The 25,726-nt window shown below is 43.0% G+C and overlaps 1 protein-coding gene and 1 pseudogene across 3 annotated transcripts in view; both read right to left on the bottom strand.

Moving 5' to 3' along the window:
- The window catches only part of UXS1 (UDP-glucuronate decarboxylase 1), a 41,504-nt gene extending 19,827 nt beyond the window's left edge, over window positions 1–21,677 (bottom strand). Inside the window, exons 1-6 of one of the 3 annotated variants that reach the window (XM_083173997.1) lie at window positions 21,412–21,677; window positions 9,512–9,539; window positions 6,731–6,785; window positions 4,648–4,691; window positions 2,759–2,819; window positions 205–385 (exon numbers count right to left, since the gene is read on the bottom strand). In XM_083173997.1, the coding sequence (XP_083030123.1) occupies window positions 205–385; window positions 2,759–2,819; window positions 4,648–4,691; window positions 6,731–6,785; window positions 9,512–9,539; window positions 21,412–21,505 (463 nt within the window). In that variant the 5' untranslated portion in view covers window positions 21,506–21,677. The remainder of the gene's footprint in view (window positions 1–204; window positions 386–2,758; window positions 2,820–4,647; window positions 4,692–6,730; window positions 6,786–9,511; window positions 9,540–21,411) is intronic. The other 2 variants (XM_083173996.1, XM_083173995.1) reach the window with 2 other exon arrangements.
- An 827-nt stretch (window positions 21,678–22,504) lies between these two features.
- On the bottom strand, window positions 22,505–24,618 carry LOC146058497 (zinc finger MYM-type protein 1-like; annotated as a pseudogene).
- Window positions 24,619–25,726: the final 1,108 nt, after the last annotated feature.

The following is a 25,726-nucleotide window of genomic DNA, read 5'->3' on the forward strand; positions in this document are numbered from 1 at the left end:
ATTACAATATTTTATTGTTTCTTTATTGCATTTGCCCTGCACACGATGTATTGCAAACACACATAAACCATACTGTATTATTCTTCAAAGAAATGTGAAAGGCTCTGGTACAACTACGTTCATATTTGCTGCAGTCATATTAAACTCAGGACTGAAAACTAAATAAAGCACCAACATTCATAAGAGAAATATGAAACAGATTACCTTCAATGTAAAGCGGTTCAACAACATCATGATTAATAAGTTCAAAATTCTCATGACCGATCCAGTGCTCCACATTCCTTTTCCTGCCAGTAAAAAAGTTATCCACAACGGTGACTTCATGGCCGTCCATCATCAGTTTGTCCGTGAGATGTGAACCCACAAATCCTGCTCCTCCAGTTATCTGCATAGAGGAAACATCACACAATTTTACCATATACTGACACACTGTACCACAACAGATACATTGTGACAAAGGGTATTACATTTTAAATGTGTCAAATATTGAAGATCAGTAAAGTTGGACCTTGTTATAATCCAAACAGATATAGGGGGGGTATTCAATCTAGGATCATGGCTGTCGATCCCTGCCGACAGCAGTGATCCTGGCCCATTTGCGGTCAGCGCAACAGCTGAACGACAGGCGGGATTCAATGTCCCACCTGCTGATCGGCGCAAAGGGGGCGTGGAAGAACGGGCCTGACAGCTTCTAAAGTCGGGCCTGTTCTGCCGTCATCCCGCTAATGACAGCATTGAATATTTATTTACTGTTTCTTATATAGCGCAGCAGATTCTGTTGCGCTTTACAATAGTATTAGGGAGCCATTGAATACCCCAGTGCAGTACCCTTATCTAGATATGATAAAAAGGGCTAACTGAGCATAGGTCTGTTTGCAATCTCAATCTGCTGCGTTCTTAAAGGTATATTCAGCCCTTATAAAAACCCCAACAACCAAAAGAAGTATAAAGACTGTGCTGTTTGAGATTGAAGCAATTCACATTTATTAAACAATAAAAATAATTACAATATATTTAATAAACCGGTCGGTAGAAAACTATACAATTAAACTTATAAAATACTCTTCCATTTGGGTCAGCTTAATTACCAATTTCTAACAATCAGACAAGCAAGGGTTAATAAATGTTAATATTCTGCACAGCTCTCTCTACTGGAATGGGTGAATAGAAATAAGACAAGCAGGTTGTTATTGCATATGCAGATATTTTTCTCTTAAAATGGATTAGTAGTTGGATATGAAGTTAGTTAATTGGTCTCTCACAACAATGCTAAAACAGTCAGAGTCAATAAATATTGCTCCCTCACAGCCGGGTTATTAGCACAGAAGAGTTGGATTAGTTATTATGTTGTTTTCACACACCAACAGGATTATTTGCATGCGTGTTAGTATCCATTCACAATCAATTTATTAGTATTAAAGCTTACACCTATGCTGATTTGCAGTTCTCGCTTGTATGAATGTTAGGTTCAATCCAGTGATGCCTGTGGGCTTTTTAAGAGCTTTCCCGACAATGTAAAAAATTGGGTCCATCGCATGCCATTATAATGGCATGCAATGCGACCAATGCGATGGACCCAATTTTACATAGGAACCAATGTTAAATGGCCCCCCATACCCGATTTTTGATTGTATAGCCACCCGGATGGGTAATTTGTATGTCAAATGCCCCCCCCCCCATTGTTAATGCCACCCCACGATGAACGCCAACCCGAAGCGTGGCGAGCGCAGAGAGCCCACGAGGGGCGGCGGTACGCGTCCTCCGACCTTTTTATACCCCCCACTATCCACGTCGGCGTGGAGTTGACTTTATATAGTGTGGCGAGTGCAGCGATCCCCGCGAGGGGACGCGTAATTTGTCTGGCACAGTGGCTCGCTACACTATATAAAGTCAACTCCACGCCAATGTGGATAGTGGGGGTATGAAAAGATCAGAGGACAAGTACCGCCGCCGCTCACCGCGCTTCAGGTTCACGTTGATCGAGGCATTAACAAAGGGGGGCATACAATGAAAAAAGGGGTCTGGGGGGAATTTAACATTGGGGCCAATGTAAAATCGGGTCTCAGGGACCATTTAACATTGGTTCCAATGTAAAAAATCGGGTCGATTGCATTGCATGTGATTTGGTTGCATGCGATGCGATTGACCCGATTTTTGCGAGCCGATTGCATACAATTAAAATCGGTGGCGCCGTGCTAGGAAACAAGTACCCTCAATTTTGCTGGTACCGCAGCCAAAGTGGTTAGTCAGGATACTGAAAGCCGATATGGATTATTGTATTCTTAGTAGTACGTCTGCACTCACAGCAATCACATTCTATCATTATCTAGGATGCAAGAGACATGATAGACAGAATCTAATTGGTTGCTATGGGCAACATCACCTCTTAATTTTTAGAACATTTATTAATTTTATCCATTAGCATTTGTTCGATTTAGCAGGGCCCCAGCAATAACAATCTGAAAAACCCTGTCAATGAAAGCTGTAGGGTTGCACTTCCAGATCTTCCCTGCTATAGAGACCAGTGCCAAAATATTGCCAGGTGGTACCAGCTATTCACAATTATTGCTGGAGTAAATACAGCGAATAGTGGTGGGCCCAAGGCAGGAAAGCCTTTGAAGTTACTATTATTGGATGGGATTCTGTAAAATTATTTTCACAGGTCAGATTTTTCTGTGAGAAACAAATATGAAGCAAGCAGAGTGACATGAACCAGTCCTTACGTCTACCCACACAATTGATCAGCGTGATTACTCACCAGAATTCTCTTTCGGTCCTTTTCGGATAGAAATTTCACCGGTGGGTACTTTTGTGTAAAACTGCAATAAAAACAAAAGGAAAAAATGAATTTATTTATAATAAAATACTGAATAATGATCATATTGTTCAAATACTATAGTTTAGATTACACAATAACTAGTAGACCTAAACCAATTCAAATCCCCGCTGTGAAAAGTATTGCTGAAATGCCAGACTATTAGACACATATTACTCTCTCTATACAACTTGAATCATTAAGATATTCATTAACACATAGTAGACCACCACCGGTCTTGTTATTTGAGGAATATACAGTTTTTGCAGTACACCTTTTTTTTCTCCTCCAAAAGTATTGGTGCTATATAGTATATACAGGGTTATCCCTGCTGAGACTAACCACTGGAAACAGCAAAATGTGACAACAGTTATAATAGTAATAATAATATAGATTAATATAACATAATATATATGAAATAAAGAAAACATTTATTATTACCTTGTTCAATGAAGAGAACAAAGGTAAATCAATAGTTGTGTGGAATAGGTAGCCCACACCGAAATAAAAGGATTATGGCCTACAATTTTTAAATTGTACCAGGATGTGGATGACAGAATATGCAATGTCCCTTTCAGATTGGGTCATACAGGAAGGTGTAATGTGTGGTAACCACTCATACCCTGCCTGCATACCCATGTCCTTCCTTATTTGATCAGGACTGTTACAGTTATTATGGACAAGTATTATTGAAGTCAAGAGGACCTGGAACACATCTGCCATCCTGCGTTTCCCCGATAATAAGAAACAGTCTTATTTTTTTTTTCAACAAAAAACACCATAGGGCTTATTTTCGGGGTAGGGCTTATTTTAATAACATGCCCCCAGTCCTTTTTAAACAGCCCCCAGTCCTCCTTTCATTACATGCCCCCAGTCCTCCTTTCACTAACATTCGGTAGCGTAATGCTCCCTCTGCCTGCTGCAGCTGTGTGATGTGCGCGGTGACGTCACGCGCTGCCCACAATGCATCCCTGGGACCGGAAGCTGTCCAGGAGTAGAAGCCAGAACGGCAGCTTACAAGCAACGTGGAGGTGAGGGGGGTTAGCAGGGATGGAGATGGGGTACCTTAGAATTTAGTGACTGCACTATGGGAATTTTGATAGGGTTTATTTTCGGGGTAGGGCATATTTGGACCAGTGTCCAAAATCAAGGGTAGGGCTTATTAACGGGGAAACATGATCGGAACAAAGTAAAGTTACTAATTTTACAGGTTTAGGGGGATCTCCCGCAGCCATTCCCAACGGGGGATATGTCTGCGGGGCCCTATTCAATGCTGTCTTCCTCAACAGCATTGAACAGGGGATCTCGGCAGAATGAGCCCGACATCACAAGCAGTCAGGCTCGTTCTGCCGAGAACAGCCGGGAATTGATGAGCTCCCGGCCGCAGCTCGCAGATTCCGGCTGCTTCTCACGGCCATGCCCCTTCTTGCCTCGTGGCAGGTGGGACATTGAATCCCGCCTGCAAAATCTCGGTCGAACAGTCCAAGGATTGGACAGGTTCACAGCTGTTGGGCCAGCCCGACAGTCTTAACTCAACATTGAATATCCCCCTAAGCCTAATGCTAGTGCCATTCATTCAAGGACACAGACAATCAGCAAGTAAAGGCAGTTTTAGACAATTACAAAAAAATACACATAACATTGTTTATACAAACCAGATGGAAAATATACACACACATATATATACTGTATATATATATATATATATATATATATATATATATATTTAACAAATAAATAAAAAATGTGGATGCTTTCACAGGAATATTAGGATTTCAAGACAAATACTGAACAAAACAGCAAAGTAACTTTAAAAGGAGCAGAACTCTTACCTCTTCTCCAAATCTAATATCTTTTCCCTTAATGGCGCAATAACCTATACAAAGAGAAAGAACAAAACTGTTTAATAGTGTATTTGCATAGCATAACAAGCACGGTAGCAAAGGATGTGACCGAAGCCAGGTGGGTTTTCACTGACACTGTCACATTCCATGTCACCTTACTATCTACGTCTGTCTCCTGGCTGGTACTAAAGAAATTGGTTCTGTACCTGATGTGGATAAAAGCGTCACTGGTAAAATTGTATTATGGCCCGCTGGGACTCATGCACCTGCAGATGAGCGGCTTTGAGGACGGCTTTGCATAGCTCTGCGCCTATGCAAAGCCGTCCTCCCCCCTCCGTTGGAGCCAGGCAGGGGGAAAGCTGCTCAGTGTGTATGCACTGAGCGGCTTTCCCTGCAGCGGTGATTTTCATCATCGCTGTCCATACACGCTGGTCATAGTCGCCCAGTGTGTATGGACCTTTAGACAAGATCGCTTAGTCAAAATCTCCAGTGCATCTAGCCAAAATCTCTTTCAAAATTGTCCATTAGCCAAAATCTCCCTGTGTGTACACCCCTAGGCCTCACTATATGAGTGCAGAGATTAGCAGTTAGTTAGAAACCCTTGACCAGCACTACGAATTAGGGGAAGGGAAATGCAATGCCTGTAAAAGGAAAAAGGGATCTGTGTGCATGTACAGGGCCGATGCCAGACACCGGAGCGCCCCATGTGGGCGGGGGTGCTCCGGCGCTCACCTGCCCCCCGGGGGTCCTGTTATTGCGGCAGACCAGTCGCTCCACCCAGGGGGGGGGGGGGGGTGTGGTGCCGGCTCCCTCACCTGCTCCTTCGCTCCCCTGTGGGTTGTGGTGGGGTTCCGGGCATCGCAGCGGCAGACCAGCCGCTTCACCGGGTCCCGGTTGGTTGCTCCACACAGGGGGGGAGGGGGGGTCCAGGTATTGCGGCAGCAGGCCAGCCGCTCCACACAGCGGGCGTGCCGGGATGCCGCTGCGTCCTTCAACGGGGGGTTGTCAGGGGTGGGGGGTGACGGGGGATGCAGAACGCCAGGGGTGGGGGGACCTGCTTCAAATTGCGCCCTCCAGTGGCTGGCGCCCTAGGCAAATGCCTAAGGCTGCCTAGTGGTGGCGCCGGCCCTGTGCATGTATACTAAATATATGTCTTTGTGTATGGGCCTTACAGATCATGAAAGAAAATAAATAAAAAAGAAGAAAATAATGATGTTTTACCTGAACAAATTTAGTGTTGGTTAAAAGTACTCCATCAATGTAAAGGCAAATGTAAGAACATTGTACAGGTTGAGTATCCCGTATCCGAATATCTATTATCCTAATTAATCCAAAAACCATACATTCCAGAAAAGTGGAGAAAAAAATGTTTTTGCTAAAAACTTACTGGGGACAGCACTACTGAGGACATGATATGTAACTGGTACTATATATGTGAAAGAAAATGATTGCTTGGCATACAAATTCAGTGCCTGAGATAAAACACAAATTTTGTTTCATGTTTTGAAACCTTGTTTTTTTAACAAATAAAATATATGTGTGTGTATTTCATGTGGTTGATGTGTTTATACAGCATAAATGCAAGATACTGCAAAACACATAATTGAAATATTAAAATATTCAGAAATACGGAATAATCAGTTATCCAAAATTCTGCTGGTCCGGAGCATTTTGGATAAGGGATACTCAACCTGTAATACCATACAAATAAAAAAGTACAGTAAATGATAAAAAGAACAGAGCGACTTTTTGGATACAGGTCCAAATAATGGGGACTCTACTGTATGCTTACAATGGTATCTTGTACAGAATGGTACTGGGCTATATATTAAGTAGAGAGTGTTTATGGGTAAGAAATAGTATAGAACATGTATAAAGAAAACACTAAAAGTCAATCTACTTAAAAATGTAGTTTGCTTTGCTCAACATGACACTCCCAAGCGCAATGTAATTTATAGCTGGCTGCAAGGACTTGCACTCCATGGGCCGGCCACCGAGAAGAATGAACAAGATCAAACTGACATTTCTCATTTAGATAGAGAAGTTACAAAAGAAGAAAAAACGAACAAACCTCCTCTATTTTCTTTTCCATTTTCTGCTCTCCTCCGGTTTCCTGGATTGACCTGCTGAGAGGAAATAAGTAGGTAGACACTCATAACTGACAAAACAAGTAAAAATCAGGTTCACATGTTTCTCATTTCTGAATTGTACTATATAAAATGGGGCTATTTATCAAGGCAAGGATAGCGCAAAAATACCAGCCAATCAGCTTTTGCCTTGTCAAAGACAGTTATGACCTGATTTTTGGTGTTTCAGATCACACAAAGCATCTTTTATCAGATGCCTCTCGATCCATTATCCCACTACTTCATCACTGCTGCTTCCCAGTAAGCAGCAATGCACTTCGTTTCTTTTATTCACCCTGTATAAATATCTAGCTTGCTATGTATTTCGGAGCTGTGAGAAGTGATGGGTATCTGAAATGTAGATGATACATTACAGAAGGATTGTGGTACATTATTAGCATACAGAGTACATCTAAAGCTACAGCAGTAGTATGTAATGCAGGCTACCCATCCCTGTAATTTAGCATCCAAGTCAGGAGGATGATATAAAAAAATGGTAGCATGAAAATAAACAAAATATACAGATGGAGCCCCTCTCTTTTTTGCTCGGCTCTCGCCAGACCGTCCCCACTGGCGAGAGCCGGCGGAGAGGGACTCCCATCAGACTGGGTCGCGCATCCCAGTCTCTCGGCGGCCGGGCAGTGGGGACCGTCGGTGGCGGCGGGGAGCTCCTTTACCACAGGGCGCGTGAGCGTCTCGTGTGTGCGCCCCCTGGCCGCTGGCGATAGAATTGCCAGCTCGCTCCATCTGTACAGATGCTAAATTTTAAAGACAATAGTCATAGAAGTGACTTGTCGGTTTAACTGGTTAATGTATTTATCATAAAAATAAAAGCATATATACCACATACTACACTTACTAAAACTTCACAAAACGGTTTGCAGAGAGACCATATGTTGCACCTCACTAGCCATAAAATATGGGAGTCTTTCATACAAAAAACACCATGATTCTTAAGGTGCATGCACACTGACCACCTATGATGCGGGTGCGTGCATCAGCTCTCACTGCCAGGTCATACAAGGTGCAAAGGGGCAGATGTATTAAACCTGGCAAAGAGATAAACTGGAGATAAAGTGGAGAAAAAGTGGTAGGAGATAACGCACCAGCCAATCAACTTCCAACTGTCATATTTCGAACACTGCTGATTGGCTGGTGCGTTAACTCCTTCCACTTTTTCTCCACTTTATCTCCAGTTTATCTCTTCGCCAGGCTTAATACATCTGCCCCAAAGTTACTTGATCTTTTTTGGTTTGCTTTCAAATTAGCCCCTGTGGGCCTGATTCCGATTTTGCAGTTTTCCAAGCACCGCAGAGCGCCCCCTCCCCCACTGCAGAGTCCCAACGCTACCATGCGAGGGGATGTGTAATTAAGACACATCCCCTCGCATATCGCCGCTGTAGGTGAAATTATTCCATGGTCCCCGACCATCCAATGATTTCACCTGCCTTCACAAATAAAAGTCAGTGGGAACTGACTCATTTGTTGCCTCCGGTACGAAGATAGGGCTGACATCTTGTAAAGTAAGCCAACCACCCCCAGCAGGCATCGGCTTGCTCACGTACCCATGGGTATGCCCAACATTTTTATGGGGATGCCATAAAACGCTGGGCGTTCCCATGGCCGACCCTCAGCCCCGCTGCCATCTGCCCTGATCCGTACGAACAGCTCGGCAAAAGCAGTTTGCAAAGGAGAGCACATACTGTACATACAATATAACACGTGCAGTCCCCCAACCATCGGAAGGGGGCCGAATTTGCCCCGTTGCGGGGGAATTAGAATCACCCCCTGTGTGTCAAGTTTTCTAGATCATTTAAGTACACACCACAAGTGGCCAATAATACCTGCTATCGCAAAGTGTGCGTGGATTTCATGGTGTGTGACTGTATGCAGTAGTGAACACCTTCATAGAGCGTCACATCTGAGAGTTCCCTTTTCGCTAATCTGAGAATTTGCATTTTGAGTATATAGTAAAAATCGCACAGTGAAAATCACACCATGTGACCACAGCTTAACAATAACCCACCCCTCTCTTTCAGCCAAACCCCACCCCACCTCACCCAGTCTTACTGTTAGGATCCTAAACACATAAAACTTTAGTGGTGTGGGATGTAATTATGACAGGTAAAACTTAATGCAAAGGCATAATTAGACAATACAAGGGAATACAATCTGCATTAAATGCTGGAGGTACAACAGATTATTTAAAGAGGAAAAAAAACATTGTTCAGTTGTCTGACTTATGCCCCTTTCACACTGCACTTGTTAAACAGTATATTGCCGTTTTTTCCCCACTTAAAAACGTTTAAGGCTGCAGTGGGAAAGTGCCAGAGTTGATTTACTGGTTAAAGATAACCGGTATTTCAAAACGTTTAAAAAAAGAGTCCTACACGTTTCAGAGCCATTTTTTATGCAGTGAGAATGGCTCTAAACCAGTATTTAGTGAAAACAACAGATTACAGACCTGTGATAGGCTGTTCCCTGCATTCTGCCTTGAAACGTGTTGAGGGGATTACACGGTTTGACTGATGTAAATGGTACTTAAACGGTATTTAAAAACGGTAATCTACTGCAAAGTGAGGGCTCAGTCTCGTTTTAAATACCATTTAAAAATACAGTTTTTTCAAATGTTTTGGCAGTGTGAAAGCGGTATAAATGTATACTGTACAGTTTCAATATGGATAAGTTTATGTTGCATTTGTACGTTAAATATGTTGTGAACTTACCTCATGTTGACAAAGTTTCCCCAAACAGCTGGAGAGAAAAAGAAAAGGAAACAACTGAAATCATGATGCTACAAATAAAACACAAAACAATAACATATGCAAAGTCAAATTAAATTTCTTCCTTGGTCAGTCCTAGGACTGCCAATCTGACAGGCTTGCTGCATGAGTTTTTTTTTTGTGGTGGCTTTTGGTGCTGAGCGACGTGCTTAAGCATGGATCGCTCAGCACAGATGGCTGCACACCGGCGATGTGTGCAGCGCAGTGTTTTGCCTCTACTAATAGGCAAACCACTGCAAAGTTAGCAGGAAAGACAGTGCATACACTGTCTTTTTCTGTTGACGATGCACAGGAACACACATCGCCAGGGGCATGGAACAATCCGTACTCCATGTATGTTTAGTTATGCTATGCTAAGACCGCATAGCATAGTTTTACCTAAAGACTACCTAAAGATGCTAAGGCTGTTGATGTTTTTTTTTTTTTTGTTTTCTTAGACTACTTTTACTACTATATTTTTTTTTTTTTTTTTTGCCTGCTAAATTTTTTCTTTTGTTTTTTTGATTGCTAAAGACTACTAATTTCTTTTGTTTGCCTCTTTTTTTTTTTGAGTCTGGTAATTTTTTTTTTTTGCAGAAGCGCACTTATCGAAGAACATCGGCACGTTTTTTTTGTGTGTCTTTTCTGCTGTTTTTCTCTTATTGTTTTCTTGCAGAATACTGGCAAGTTATTTTTGATTGTTTTTTTGCAGAAAAATGTTTTTCTGAGCTTTTTGGCCTAATCTTGTTCTAGCCATTTTTACTTTTAATGTGTTAGCTGAGCTATGGGAACCCTTATTTATAACCTTTATTTGGGCAAGTCCGGACAATGCTGCCTCCTCCCCCGCTCCGCCCCAGTCTGACATCAGTGACCTGGCAAAGGCTAGGTCACTGTGGGAACTGGACCTTGCAAATACTGGGTCACTCACTGGGTGGACCCTTGTCCAATTGTAAAAAGGGCTATAAGAATACTTGGTACTTGTGTAATATCTGGGCGCCCGATTTTTTTCATTGTATTGCATCGCATTGCATGCAATATAGTGGCATACAATTCATGCAATGCGATTTTTCATTGTAAAGACCAGATTTTTAATTGTATAGTCACCCATGGATGATTTCATACCCCCACTATCCAACTATGCATGGAGTTGATTTTTTATAGCGAGCCACTGAGCCCAAAGCGTGGCCAGCGTAGCGTGCGAGGGGACGCAGAATACATGTAAAGTAATCCGTAGTTGGATAGTGGGGGTATGAAATCATCCATGGTTGACTACAATTAAAAATCAGGTCTTTACAATGAAAAATTGCATTGCATTGCATGCCTTAAGTAGTGGCATGCAATGAAAAAAATCGGGAGCCCAGATAGTACACAAGTACCGAATACTTTCATCTTCTGAGTCAGTACTCGCCTACAATATACTGTAGCTATGTAGTGGTGCGGCACAGAAGGTCCCAGCTATGTGCAAGAGCCAGGATTGTGCTAAGCCTCCCATCCCTTCCATTAGCAAAACATCCTTTCAGAGTACAATTATTGGAAGGGAATTAGGCAATTATTATTTTACGTAAAGCACGTTTGCATGAAAGCCTAGAGTGGGCGGTTATAAATTAATTTATACTCTTCCTTTTCTAAGAACACTATAGTATTTACAAGGGCACATGTCAAAGTAAAAGTTCCATAAATATAGGACATTTTAAATGGTACAAAAGGTCTCTTCAGGTTCGTGTAACTTTTATGCTGAAGGATACAGCATACATTAAAAAAAAAAAAAAAAAATGTAACAGGTGTGCACTTGCTCAAAACATTTATCCAGTCAATTATTTGCCCGATTCCAAAATAGAAGCATGTGCTGACAGACGCTGCTCTGCTGGCCTGCATCCATAATTTATCAACCTTTTCAACACTCTTCTATGACCTACAGTATGGGTACAGAAATGCTCTGCTCCTGAACTTTCCACTTACTTACTTAACAAATTAATTAACTGGTGTTATAAAAGAAAAAAAAAAACTTCTCAATTAATTAACAACAGACAGCAAACATAAATCAAGTGGGAAGCCCAGGGGTGCAGAGCATTTAGTACTAGTTGGAAGGGGTCATGTTGGGGCGTGAGTGGTCTGTCAATTATACAATGCATCATAATCTTTCCCGCTAGGGAAGATAATGAGCTCTACAGAAGCTATCCCTAATGTTTACAAGCCAGCAGAGTTTTATGTAGACACACAGGGCCTGATTCAGACCTGTTAGCAAGGCTGCAATTTTTGCAGATGGACAAATCCTAGCTGCACTGCAGGTGGGGCAGATGTAACGTGTATAGAGATTTAGATTTGGGTGAGTTTTTTTACGTCTGTGCCGAGTAAATACAGATGTAGTGCCGCTCATCTCTGCAGGGCTGGCAAATCTTTTGCCAGCCCCCATCAGGGGGCTCGTCGCCATCCGCTGCCTCCCCCGACGGTCCCCAGCGTCTGGGATGTGCATGCGCGTGAGACGCACCCGCTTTCCAGTCTGATGGAGTGCCTATCTGCCGGCTCTCGCCAGCGGGGACGTTTTGGCGAGAGCCGAGCAACAAAGAGAGGGGCTCCATCTCTATTGGCTGCTTTATTATTACACTGCAATTTAGATTTCAGTTTGAACACCCCTCACCCAAATCTAAAGACCAGTACACATGGGGCGCCTGCTGGCCGTGCGGAAGCGCTGGTCGCTCAGCACACATCGCTGAACACGCTGCTCAGTACCCGCTATATGTGCTAAGCAGGGTTTTGCATATTGCATATAGGAAAAACCCCGTGATCTAGCAGGATAGGCCTTTCAAGCAGAGTCTATCTAGAGTCCCTTCTTGGAACTTGGCAGGACGGTGCTGCACGGGGGCAGCATAAAGGGGGTGGTCCGGGCTCAGTCGACATCACCAAAGAGGGTGTGCCTGGCCCCACCAAAGTCACTGTAGGGGAAGTGCTGGGCATCTACGGCGGCGTTGGGCTTTCCCATGCGCACCAGTGGGGACAGGCAGCAGGGACATGTTCGGGCAGGGCGCAGCCTAGTGCGAACATTATCTAACCTAGTGCGACAGCCATTACAAGTGGAGCGATCCATGCTTCATTTATAGTTAGAAAGCTTAGAAATGGGGTTAAAATCGCCCAGTGTGTATGGCCCTTTCCTCTCTCTGCACATGTTACATCTACCCCACCTGCAGTGCAGCATAGTTTTGTCCAGCTGCAAAATTTGAAACCTTGCTAACAGGTCTGAAGCAAGCCCACCGTCTAGTGCTACTAAAGCCCAAATAACTTTTCCATATACAATATATATTACATTTTATAAGAAATATAATATAGAATTCTTTCATTGACTATTGTCTTGACCAATGTTGTTTAAAAAAAAAAAAAAAAGGAGCCTAAAATCAGTATCTCTTGTATTTAACAGATGGACCCAGGAAACAGTCGGATCTGTGAAAATAGCTGCAGATTCAGCAATCTACCAGCCGTTTCAACAATGCAGTTTCGACTGTTTTTAATAATAACGCACATTGTCAAAACGTCCAATAAATTGTCAAATCTGCAGCCGTTTCCGACAATCTGTACCGCATTGAATAGGTGTGTGCGGATATTTCCGACTGTTCGGAAGCACTGAATAGCCCATTTAACTTTTTATTTTTTATTGAAAAACTTAACAAAGAAATCTTATATAATAAAAGGCTAATGTTTATCTGGTACTTGTTTCCTAGCAGGGCGCTCAGATTTCTTACGTATGCTACCGTACCGAAATCGCATTACATGGGCCGTTTTAGTGCCGTGCGGTGCAATGCGATTTTTTAATGTCATTTATTCACTGCTCTGTTGGCCCCAGGGGATCACATCGCATCTCCCGCAAAACCACATGCGATTTTATAGGGTCCGATGCCGTGCTATTAGCTATACACTTGTATGACATACAATGTGGTTTTACTGACCCCGAAGCGTGGTGAGTGCTGCAAGCTCCGTGAGGGAAGGCGGACGCATCCTCCCGACCTTTTCATACCCCCACTATCCACGTCAGCATGGAGTTGACTTTATATAGTGTGGCTAGCAAAGCAAGCCACCGAGCCAGAAGCGTGGCGAGCCCCGCAAGGGGACGCGGATTATGTTACATGTATTCCGCGTCCGCTCGCTACGCTTCGGGCTCGGTGAATAAAATCAACTCCACGCCGACGTGGATAGTGGCGGTATGAAAAGGTCGGGAGGATGCGTTCAGCCGCCGCTTGACGCGCTTTGGGGTGGCGTGGATAGTGGGGGGGTTCCTCAATCTCATAGCATCTCATATAAGTGTATAGTAAAGTAAATGGCATCACACCCTATAAAATCGCATGCGATTCCATGCGTTGGGATCGCATCGCACCACTCTGGGAAAAAAGAGCAGTGAATAAATTAAATAGGAAAATCACATCGGATCACATCGCACACACACAAAAAAACCTGCATGCAATGCGATTTTCTTACGCAGAATCACCCGCTAAGCAATTTGCTTAGTAGGCGCCCTGCTAGGAAACAAGTACCGTTTATCTGCAGGGAAAATTGAAGTGTTTTACTTGTTGGTGGAAACTAGATCTCACCCAAAAGAGAAACTGAAGTGTTATATTTGGTTGCACACAGCCGCCAGTGCAGACATTACTGCTATGGAGTTCCTCATTTTGAAGGGCTGGTAACTAGTAAACTCATAAAATTCAAACAAAAACTGTAGCCAAAAACATTACACTGACATAATACATAACTGAAGAACCTAAGTAAAATATGCTATGAGGCCAGATACAGAGGCAGATATATTAAGCCAGGTAAAGTAATAAAGGGCAAGATGTACTAAACCGTGAAAAGTGATAAAATGAAGAGTGATAAACCACCAACCAATCAGCTCCAACCTGTCATTTTTAAAACTCAGCCTGTGACATGGCAGTTACAGTAGATGCTGATTGGCTGGTGGTTTATCATAAGTGGTAATAACGCACCAGCCAATCAAATCCTAACTGTTATTTTGTAATTGGATTGAATGGTGTGTTATCACCTTAAGGGCCCCATACATCAGCAATTAATTGTGACAATTTTCAGATATGGAGATGATTGCCACAATGTGCAGTTTTTCATAGTGACGGCGAGAGTATAGCATCAAAGATCAAATAATTTTTTGACTTTGCCTTTCTTATAGATCGGCATCTCTACCCAGTTCATACTAAAGAAGTTTGAGATCCAAGCCTACGTCGAGCTAAGTCCACACTGATCGGTACTTTTGGATGGACCATTTATTTGAAAACTGTAGGCACCAATATCTGAGCTACACACTTAAAGATTTTTTTTTCAAAGTTACCGATGTTTTGGAACATCACGCTGCATTTTCATATGTCCACCCAAACTGAGGATGACTGGGACAGGATAGCATGGGAAATATGAGCAGATTATTGAGAACGTGCACACACTGCTCGATATTGGGATATTGCGGCTGAGATTTTTCTTTGGAAGAACAGATTAGAAAATTAATCATTGGCATTTGCCTGATTTATTGGAGAAATGCCAAGACTATCGTATGTAAAATCAATATTCATTCCTCATATAGGTCTGTTTGAGGGACCAAAAGCTACAAACCTCTGCATGTCTCCACATGCAGTAATAGACATCAGCATTGAGTGCATGACATTTAAAACAATGAAAATCACATGAGGTCCCCACTTAGGTGTTATATAAGAACAAGGCCACTCTTTATAATGCATTTAAGTGCATGATGCTGAAAAGCTTTTTATTAAGATGCTTGTAGGAAATCTGCCATTCATTTGGGTAAATCAGTACGTACTACTTCTAAATTAAGTGGTTGTCTATAAATGATCTAAAGCATCTGAATTTCGATAACAATTTAGTAACATAACTTTGAATTTTAAGTGTCTTTGGGAGGATATGCATTGGGCCGGCCAGTGAAGGACCATATGCATCAAGGTGGACATGGGGTTAGGTCGATGGGGTCATTAGATCAACACAAGCATTAGGTCGGCATTGACACGGTCGACAGTGAAAAGGTTGACATGGGGTTTTTCACTTTTATTATCCCGAATGTCGACAGTTGACATGGACATTAAAAAAGTGCACCGTTGCGCTCGCCATGCTCGGCACATGTTGGCTAATAAAAAGTGAAAAACCCCATGTTGACATTTTGATTGTCGACCTTCAGTCATGTCGACTTAGTGACCATCCCTTTGGGAGCCCAATTAACTGCAGTAAATTACAGCGGCTAATTAGGCCCAAAAAGCCCCCAGGCACAAAAAGCAAAATCCCTGATAACAAGCCCTTTTATTTCCATGATAACATATGGGTCCTAGAATTTATACCAAATCCCCATGCCCGGAAATGGATCATTTACTATACGGTAAAAACACTATAACGGGATAGTCTGATAATGATTATCATTGAAAAAAATCAGACTTAAGCCGTGTACACAAGCATCAATCTTTCCCGATTTTTGATTCGATTTTGCTTATAGAAGAAAATCGAATCGAATCCTAAACGAAATCGAATGGTTTTATGTCACTTTCGATTTGATGTGTGCTCCCGTTTTCAAAAATCTCCTGTGCAGCCAAGGAAATATTGAATTCGATCTAGTAAATCGAATGTGTACAATGTACCATGAATGAATATCGAATTCGATATCTAATGCAAAAGTACAAAACTAATGCCAAATCGAATGGAAAGATCTAATAGAAAATCGAATCCAACATCGAAGCAAAAGCAAATCGACGTGTGTGTACAGGGCTTAAAAGCCGTTGTTTGCTGTGCCACAAATTACTACCAGCAATAGGATGCCCCCGTCCCTTTGTCTTTAATTTTTAATGTTTGTCTTTTTTGAAACAAGGACATGTAATGTGTGGGATCTACTTGCAAATATTATGGATTACATAACGTTTGAGTTCAATGACTAATACAACCTGCGAAGACCCTCCTGGATAACGAAATATTGTACTCACAATTGTTATACATTCAGAATGCCAACAAAAAATGTCAACTGAATGTCAATATTATTATGAATTAAGAATGTTGACATTTATACTCTGCTTCTTTACTCCCAAATGATTGATATATAACCTCAGGTATGGGTCATTGGGTCGACACATATTAGGTTGACATGCTTAGGTCGACACAAGAAATAGGTTAACATGGCTAGGTCAACAGCCAAAAGGTTGACATAAGTACAGATGTAGTGCCGCTCATCCAGTGCCGGGGCTCGCCAGACCACCCCCACTGGTGAGCGGCGCTACATCTGACTGGGTACCGGCAGCAATGCAGCTGGGACCCGGGGGGAGACCCATTCCTCCCGGGTGCGCATGTCCCCTTCCGGCGGCTGGAGAGTCGCAAATCCACCGCCAACCCCTGCAAAGATGAAAGAAGCTCCATCTGTATTTCAAGTTTTTTGGTCCCGAATGTCAACATGGACACCTTCAAAGTGTACCATTGTGCTCGCCATGCTTTGGACACTATTCTATCCTGCCTCCATGACCTATTGGATTGTAGGGCTTAAAAAATACGGCCTGCCGGCACAAGTCTCACCTCCCCCCCCCCAAAAAAAAAGACGAAAAACTCATGCCGACCTAACCATTGTCAACCTAATGATTGTGTTGACCTTCCATCCTTGTCTACCTTAGCCATGTCGACCTTCAGTGGTCAAGCCAATGCAAATCAAACTATCAACCGTATACCATAACATCATAGCCACCAACATCACACTAAACCAGCCAGCACGCATTCTAGGGTGCAGAGCGGACATTAGACATACAGGGTTAGCAAAAAAGTTACCGTCTAGAGTTTCCCACTTGAGATGGCTCTGGAGTACATTCTATAGCTCCGAATGTGACAACATTTTAAACACAGAGCGAAACGTGTTGGTGCTCCTATCCAAGTGACTGACTTCCAGCACAAGCTATTTACAGCTCTGACTACCTGACAGACCGGACCAGCCTCCAGACCTTGTTTTGGCAACAATCTGGGGAGAAGACCCAAAACCAGGCTATTTCCCTGGCATTCAAGGAACAGCAGGAGTTCCATTTACTCCACAAACACCAAGCTGCGATTTCCCTCCCCCAGCCATCCAGGTCCCTCTTATTGGAGGCACAAATAGGAACGGATCCAAGTGGGCACATCACGTTTTGCCCCCCTTTCAGCTGGACTCACTGCCTCAATATACAGTACCGTATGGACATTCATATTTTTTCAGTCACCTCGAAAAAATTTTTTATCCCCCCATACATCTTTTTTATGCTATTTGCTTATGTTCGTTTTTTATGTGCATAATATATGTAATTACATCCACTTTTTAATTTAAGCTGCTATATATATATATATGTTTATTTCTACATTAAATCATGTTTAAATTTTAGGTTACTGGCATTTAATTATTTTTAACTATTAGCGCAGTCTACTGTTCTTCTTTCTAACATTTTAAACACAGACTATTCTAATGATGCCTTAGTGATTTGTGAAATATAATGTTTCTGCCGAAAAAAATGCCCGATTAGATGGCCCACTGGGCTGCATTATGAACACTACTGACAACCACCTATAGATCAAGTGGCCACGTAAGCCCTATACACACTAGGCGATAATGTTAACAATATCTCAACAAAGGGGCTTCTGAACGATACTGTACACAATATTGTATAGTTTGGATACTCAATATCATTAACTATGATATATACGGATCCGATATGATATCCCGGCGGTCGGGATCCCGGCGGTCGGAATCCCGACACTGGAATCCCGACCGCCGAAATCCCGACAAGGGGGGGACATGGATCGCCCCCCCTTGCGGGCTCGCTGCGCTCGCCACGCAGCGGGCACGGTGCCTCGCTACGCTCGGCACGCTATTTTATTCTCCCTCTATGGGTGTCGTGGACACCCACGGAGGGAGAAAGTTTCGGGATTTCGGCGGTCGGGATTCCAGTGTCGGGATTCCGACCGCCGGGATCCCGACCGCCGGGAAATTAACCGCATCCCGATATATACTGAACATGCAGGTCAATTTGGCAATATAGCCAAACAACGGACCCCTGTGATATCACTGAGATATACTGGCAGCTGATACCAGTCAGTGTGTAGGGCAATATCATGGTTAATTATATCAGCAGCAGCCACGGTCGTGTACTGCAGTGGTTCCCAAACTGTGTGCCGTGGCACCCTGGGGTGCCTTGGGGGACTTGCAGGGGTGCCCTGGCTTGGTGGTCCAGGTCCAATTTAAGTTATTTATGTCCATTATAATAGTCAAATTGTGGACAAACAGAAGGGGATCCTGTCCATTACCACATAATTGACCCTAAGGATGAGATATAAACACAATGTATTTTACTTAATAATTGTTTCTGACTTTCTCAATGAGAAACCTTTAGCATAAGGGTGCCGCGAAAAAATGTCTGATGCTTTGGGGTGCCGTGATTCAAAAACTTTGGGAACCCCTGGTGTACTGTGTATGGGGCTTTACCCTTCTCTTGCTGCCTTTTGTCTGTGAGCGATGCCAGGGCCATAATGTGCCAGCTCCCATCCCCTGGGCATCTTTTATACATAAATAAGATGATGCTTGGCTGCTATTTGCCTCCCAGCAAAGGATGGCCATCAGCCATCAATGATTCTAAATCATTGATGGTTTATGGCCGATGTCAAATACTTTTGCCAAACCGATGTTTTGCTGTTTTTTTCTTTAAAGTGCCGGGACACTAAGAATGGCTCCGCCCCCGACACACATGAAGTCCCACCCCCTGTTCAGTCAAACAAAATGGATGACCATCAATAGGTAAAAATATCGATGGTCCTCCAGTGCATATTTTAGCACTATCGATGGCCAGTTGCAATATTGCCATCGTTGGGAATAGCAACGATGGCCATCCCTACTCCCAGCACTACTCATTCCTTCCCAGCATCCCCCTGAAATTTAGCAGCCAAGCATCTTAGTTATGGTTTAAAGACACTAGAAGTGATGTGATGCTAAGAAAGCAGTCCTGAGGGTAAGTGGCCGCTAGATCTATAGGTGGTTGCCTGCAGGGTATGCATGGCATCATGATGCTGAACAGTGGGCGGTGACCCATCTAATTGGGCAATTTTGGGGCAAAAAAAATATATATTTCTCAAATCACTGGGGCATCATAAGAATAATATGAGGTTAACATTTTGGTGCATTTGAAGGTATAGAACTCACTCCAGAGACTGCCATGCCTTTCCCGGTTTGTCAGAAGAAAATTCTTACTGACAACTACCACTGCATTTTACAAGTGGGCAGAAGATGCTTGAGATATGATTATTAAGCAGTAATATTATGGTTAGAAATGTTTTGTTACTTTTAAGCTGTAAATAAATGGTAGATTTTATACTGACCAGTGTTTTAGCTTATGGTTTTATTCAAATATATTGACAGTGCTACAGTGATTTTGCTTCTCAATTTCATTAACAGTAGTAAATGAAAGTGAGAAAGTAAGAAAATGGGGTATGGGTAAGAACCGGACCAGGACAAAACCTCCAGACCGGACATTAAACTCTGCATTTTGGAGCTTGTAGCATCCGGTCCTGGGGGTGTCCTATCCCGGGGGCTGGCTGCCTGTGACACCTGTCACCAGGTAGAGGAGGAGGAGTAGAATAAAGTCTCCCTGTATGGTCCAGGCATGTAGCAAAAACCAGACATTCTGGACCACACGGGGAGGCTGTAATCTCCCCTCCCCCATGTCCCTGGTGATAGCTATAACAGGGACCCCCCCGAACAAGACTCCCCCCGGACCAGACCCTACAAGCTCCGGACTGCAGATTTTGATGTCCTGTCCGGCGGTCCAGAGTCTAGTCCGGGTCCGGTTTTTACATAGTCCCAGAAAATGACCAATCTTATCTTTCTAGCTGTGCTTTATGATGAATTTTCTTTAATTTCCATCTCTAAATTGGCATATTTACACTTCCTTGTAAGGATATTATAGGTTGTGCATATACAATGTTTTAAAGCCGATCTATTCTAAAACTTATTGCTTACTACTAGAGTAAATGTGCATTCATTAAAAAATAAAGCAGAGCCCATGGGGTTTATTTATAGAGATGGGAATTGTATTTCAGATGGGATGTTGCTATGGGCAACCAATCACATTTCATCTATTACCTTCTTGAATGTTCTAAAGAAAGAAAATAATTTGAATGGTTGCTATGGGCAACATCCCAGAACTTCAATCTTAGTAAATAAACCTCCATGAGTGGAAGTAAAACATCACTTCCTCATGTAGTAAGTAGTGTTGCAAACATATAAACCATGCAGCAGCAGTACAGTAATTCATTACACTGGGCAGAAAAAGGGCATCCCATCCACAGGCAGCCATAGCACTGACATTTCCACTTCTCACACTGGCTCGGATTGGAGAAAAAACAATAATCCCCATTTACAGGTAGCTTGGCATCTCATGCAGCAGCAGCAGCGAGTGATCTGCTTCTAGTAGTAATGAGGTGGGAAGGGAGGTAATGGGGTGCTTTGTGCTCCAGTACAGGACGTCACCCTCTGCCCTGCTCCTCCAGTGTGGTGAGGGGGCAGTACTGTCTCCTGCTGCCATCTCTATAGCACTGCAGCCTGCACACAGACATGCCACACAGCACAAGGCCTTACGTACTATGCCAGGCACATGTGTACGTGTACACTGTACAGCATCACCCTACACAGGGGGCACTATGTGCCGCATCCCTGTCTCACAACATAGGTCACGTGTAGCGGCGCTGCCAGTGTGGGACAGGGGCATGGAAGTGGCAGCGCAGCCTTAAGACAGCAGCCGCGTCATTCGCTACTACCATCACCAGAATCGTCCTGGGCGCCCCTCCAGGCTGCACTGCGCGGAATGAATGGGCGAGCGGGCACTCACAGGCAACATAGGCGACCACGGCGAGTGCAAGGAGCAGCTTCATCATCCTCCTATTGATTGCAGTCAGCAGGCGGTGCACTGGGTTCCTCACCATCACCCGCCGGGCCGCGTTCCGTACCCAAGCTCAAAGCCGGGGACATGGAACCCGGCGTCACAGTCAGATCCCGGGGAGGGAGGAAGCCCAGGAATAAGGGGACAAGAGTGAGTTCCTGCCCGGCCAGCACACTGCGCATGCGCAGGACTCTAGTGCACTCCGTACGCTCCCTGTACGGGAAGAACATGCAGCTATGCTGTTTGCGCATGCGCGTTCTCGAGCTTGCGGCTCCCCTGTCACGTAATCCTGCAGCCGCTGGCTGCTGCCAGTCACCTCCTCCTCCGCTCCGTCCGTCCACGCACTCCGTGTGCTCCTCAAGTGTCTCCCCTAGCTAGCAGTGACTGTCGCAGCCGCCAGTGCACTGCTATACTTTTCTCCCCTAATAGCAGCGTGCAGTGGATATGCATAATGGAGCTAACAGAAGTACATAACTCAGTGTTCATAATAATAACAAATGGCAGGAAAAAGTAAAATATAGAAAAAAATATAAAAAATTCTGCACATGTGACAAAGAGCCAATAGATTCACAAATAATAACCACTTATTGCAAACTGATATCGGTTAAAGTATATTCGGTCTTCATTATACACATAAAATCAGGGCATGCAAGCCATCTAGGCGCCCTAGGCAAACCTACAGGATACCCCCCCCCCCCCCCTCCTGCCACCCTACCAACTTCTCACATACACAATTGACTTTTAACATTTTTATTAGCTATATTTTTAGATTAACAACATAAATTCTAGCAACAATAAGTACCATGTAACAGTAACATCAATAACTGGCACATTTTACAGGAAATGTACTGGAAGAAGTGCAACAATAAATAATACTATAATAGTAGCAGCAATAACATTAACAATGTACAGGAAGAAGTGCAACAAATAAAAAAACAGTATAACAGCAGCAATAACATTAACACTTTGTACTGGAAGTGTACTGAAAAAAAATGCAGCCATAAATTAGATTTTTACTTTCCGCCCCTTCAATTTAGCAAATTTAGAGATCCGCTTTTAGACCGATCTCATGTTCTATTGACAAAAGAGAGAGACCAACAAGTCTTTCTTGCATCATGGAAGATCGAATATATGTTTTAATCAACTTCAGCTTTGAAAAGCTTCTCTCACCACTGGCCACAGACACAGGGAGGGTCAGAAGGATGCGAAGAGCGATACATGTGTTTGGGACAATATCTGTCAGCTCACTTTTACACAAAAAGTTTAATACACCTTGTGGAGGTGTAAACCCTGGAACTCGTCTTGCAATACTTTGCAATTCAGTACATAAATCAGATGCATCAATGTCTTTGGAGTCCCCATGTTGTAAAGCTTGCTCTAACTTGCAACAATCTTCCATAATTTCCATCGTTGTTCTATTCTGTAAACTATGAACATTATAAAGGAAGCCAAACACAGAACTAATTTGATTAATCTGTGTGAATCTTTCTTCAACTGATTGTATAGCTGTATCAAGCACAGCAAAATAAAACTCTACTTTGAATTTTTCCTTTGGGCTTCGGATAGGTGCATCCTCTGCTTCATAGATGAACTGTTTCCTCTTTGTACTAATGAGAACAGGTTCTGCATCAAACTGCGCTGGTACCCCGAATGCTTCAGCAAGTTCGCCAGCCTCGTCCAGTGCTTTTCCAAACCCTTCATCACTCCTGCAGTCTACAAGAAATTTCTTTGTTTCATTCAATTGTTTAATGGCATTGTGTAGGTCATATTCCTTTGTCTGAAGCTGTTTGCTAGTCATATTGACCTCAAACAATATACAATGCCAAACCACTAGAGAAACCATAACCGTAAAAGCGTAATGGCTTTTGAAAGACCTTCTGCCTGTGTTCCCGTCGTGTTGCCAGATGCTCCAGTGAGGGTATGGTCATTATAGATTTCAATTAGGGCATCATAAATCTCACCAAGCTGATAGCGTAGAGGTTTCAAAGCATCAATTTGACTTTCCCATCTTGTGTCACTCAATGGGCGGTATTCAATGTGAATACCGGTGACGTGCAGCGAATCCTGTTTAGGAATCGCTGCACATTCGCCACTGCTCGCTGCGTTCTGGAGCCTCGCCGGCTCCGGTATTCAACGAGTCAGGGGCTCGCTGCCCCTGACTGGCGAATTTGAGCTCCTGCGGCGGACGGTGGCAGGCAGGGAGATGGAATTCTCCCTGGCTGCCCCAGAACGTTTGTGGGGGGAGGTGGGCTCCCCAGGTGCCAGGCAGCACAGGCTGCCCCCCGGGGGTGCCAGCAGGGGACCAGACATATTCACTACACCCGATCATGAATATGTAATGATCGGGTGAAGTGAATATATGAATATCTAATGAGCTGCTCGGCTCCGGCCCCCTGCTGGCTGGTCTGTGTAAAAAAAAAATATATATATATATATATTTTTTTTTTAAATATAAAAAATGAGCATGCCCCTCCTCAGAATAAAATTCCTGATTTTTTGACACCAATTGTAAAAAACAAAACACTTTATTTTAAAAGTTCACCTTCCACTTCACCATAAAAAGATAGCGATTGCTACTCGGTGAATCATGGCGAAAAAAACCTTGAAATGTATTCGCCATCTGGTCATTGAATAGGGTGATTCACCGTTTTAGTCAGAAATTCACCTTACAGCACAAAATCGCCATAAAAACCTGGCGAATCAGCCTCATTGAATACCGCCCAATGACTTAACTGTTAGACTAGGCACATAGCGCATTAGAACTTCCCTTCGATGTGGGGATGCGGAGAAGTACACATACACATATTGTACTAAATCAAAGAAGGCTGTGGCCGCCAAACAACACTTAGCAGCATCATTCACAACTAAATTTAAAGAATGTGAACTGCAAGGAACAAACAACGCTCTTGGGTTAACATCCATAATTCTTTGTTGCACACCATTTTCCTTCCCTTTCATATTGCTTCCATTATCGTAGCCTTGGCCACGTAAATTTCCAACAGGTAATGACATGTCTTCTAACTGGTGAAGGATAATTTCTGTCATACCAGCACCACTAGTTTCCTTTAGTGGCAGAAATCCTACGAAATGTTCTTTTATGCACACAGGTTCATGATCATCAGGTAATGAAGCTATGTTCACAAAGCAAAGGATCATTGTCATTTGTTCAACGTGGCTTACATCAGGTGTACAATCAACAATTATTGAAAAATACTTGGCAACTTGGACAGATTGAATAATTTCTTCTTTTGATGGTCTTGGCTAAAAGCTGAATTAATTATTATTATTATTATTATAGTTTTATTTATAAGGCGCCACAAGTGTAGTGTACATGGGTCTCTTTATCTTTTATTTTGCGAACATGTTCCCTCATTAAGGGGTCGAACAAAGCAAGGTATTCAATAAATTTAAGGAAGTTCCCATTTCCCGCTGTGTGCAATGTTTCATTTGTTCCACGAAAGGCCAGATTTTGCATACCGAGAACTCGCACTAAAGCAATCAGTCATATAAGAATTTGCTGCCAGTAGTTTTCTTTTTCTTTGATAATGCGCATATTTTCTCCATCAATAGTTTTGTTGTTTCTCAGTCGTATTTCAAGCTCCTTCCAGTTTTGAGAATTTTCCAAATGTGCATTGCTTCTCTCATGTTGTGACAGAATTGCAGTGATATTCTTCCAATCTTTTGAACCTTTGTCAGCGAGAGATGATGGTGGGTTGTTTGTGTAATTACCAAACAACTTGCAACAAAAGCAAAATACATAGTTATTTGATATAGAATATTGTAGCCACTGACGGTGCATTATGTCTCCATTAGGAAGTCTTCTTTTGTAATAATTTGTTAAAAATCTTCTCTGATTGGCATCTTTATGAAATTCAAACTGCTGAACTTGTTCTGGTCCATGTTCTACCAAAATTTGATGCATATTATCATCACAGTTTATCCAAGTATCAGGGTCACTATAGTTGAAGCTGCAGCTACTTTCATTTTCTGACACCTCTTGATCCAGCTGGACTTCACATGGTTCCACGTCAACATCTACAGTATGTTCATATACTATGTCAGTCTCTGAGACTGTAGACATGACAGTTGGCTCAGTTTGAGTCTCAGGTTGAACTTCTGAAGTAGAGCTACCGTCATCATCCTGGTGTTTTGGCCGAAGATACTTAAGAAAAGATCCTTCTTGCTTGGCTTGTTTCTTTTCCATTTCAGCCCTCCTTTTTCGAAACTGTGCTCCAGATAAATTTTTTTTATCTGCCATGGTAGA

The sequence above is a fragment of the Crinia signifera genome, chromosome 2 (genome assembly GCF_055691185.1).
Source record: "Crinia signifera chromosome 2, ASM5569118v1, whole genome shotgun sequence".
In the NCBI taxonomy this organism is placed as follows: domain Eukaryota; kingdom Metazoa; phylum Chordata; class Amphibia; order Anura; family Myobatrachidae; genus Crinia; species Crinia signifera.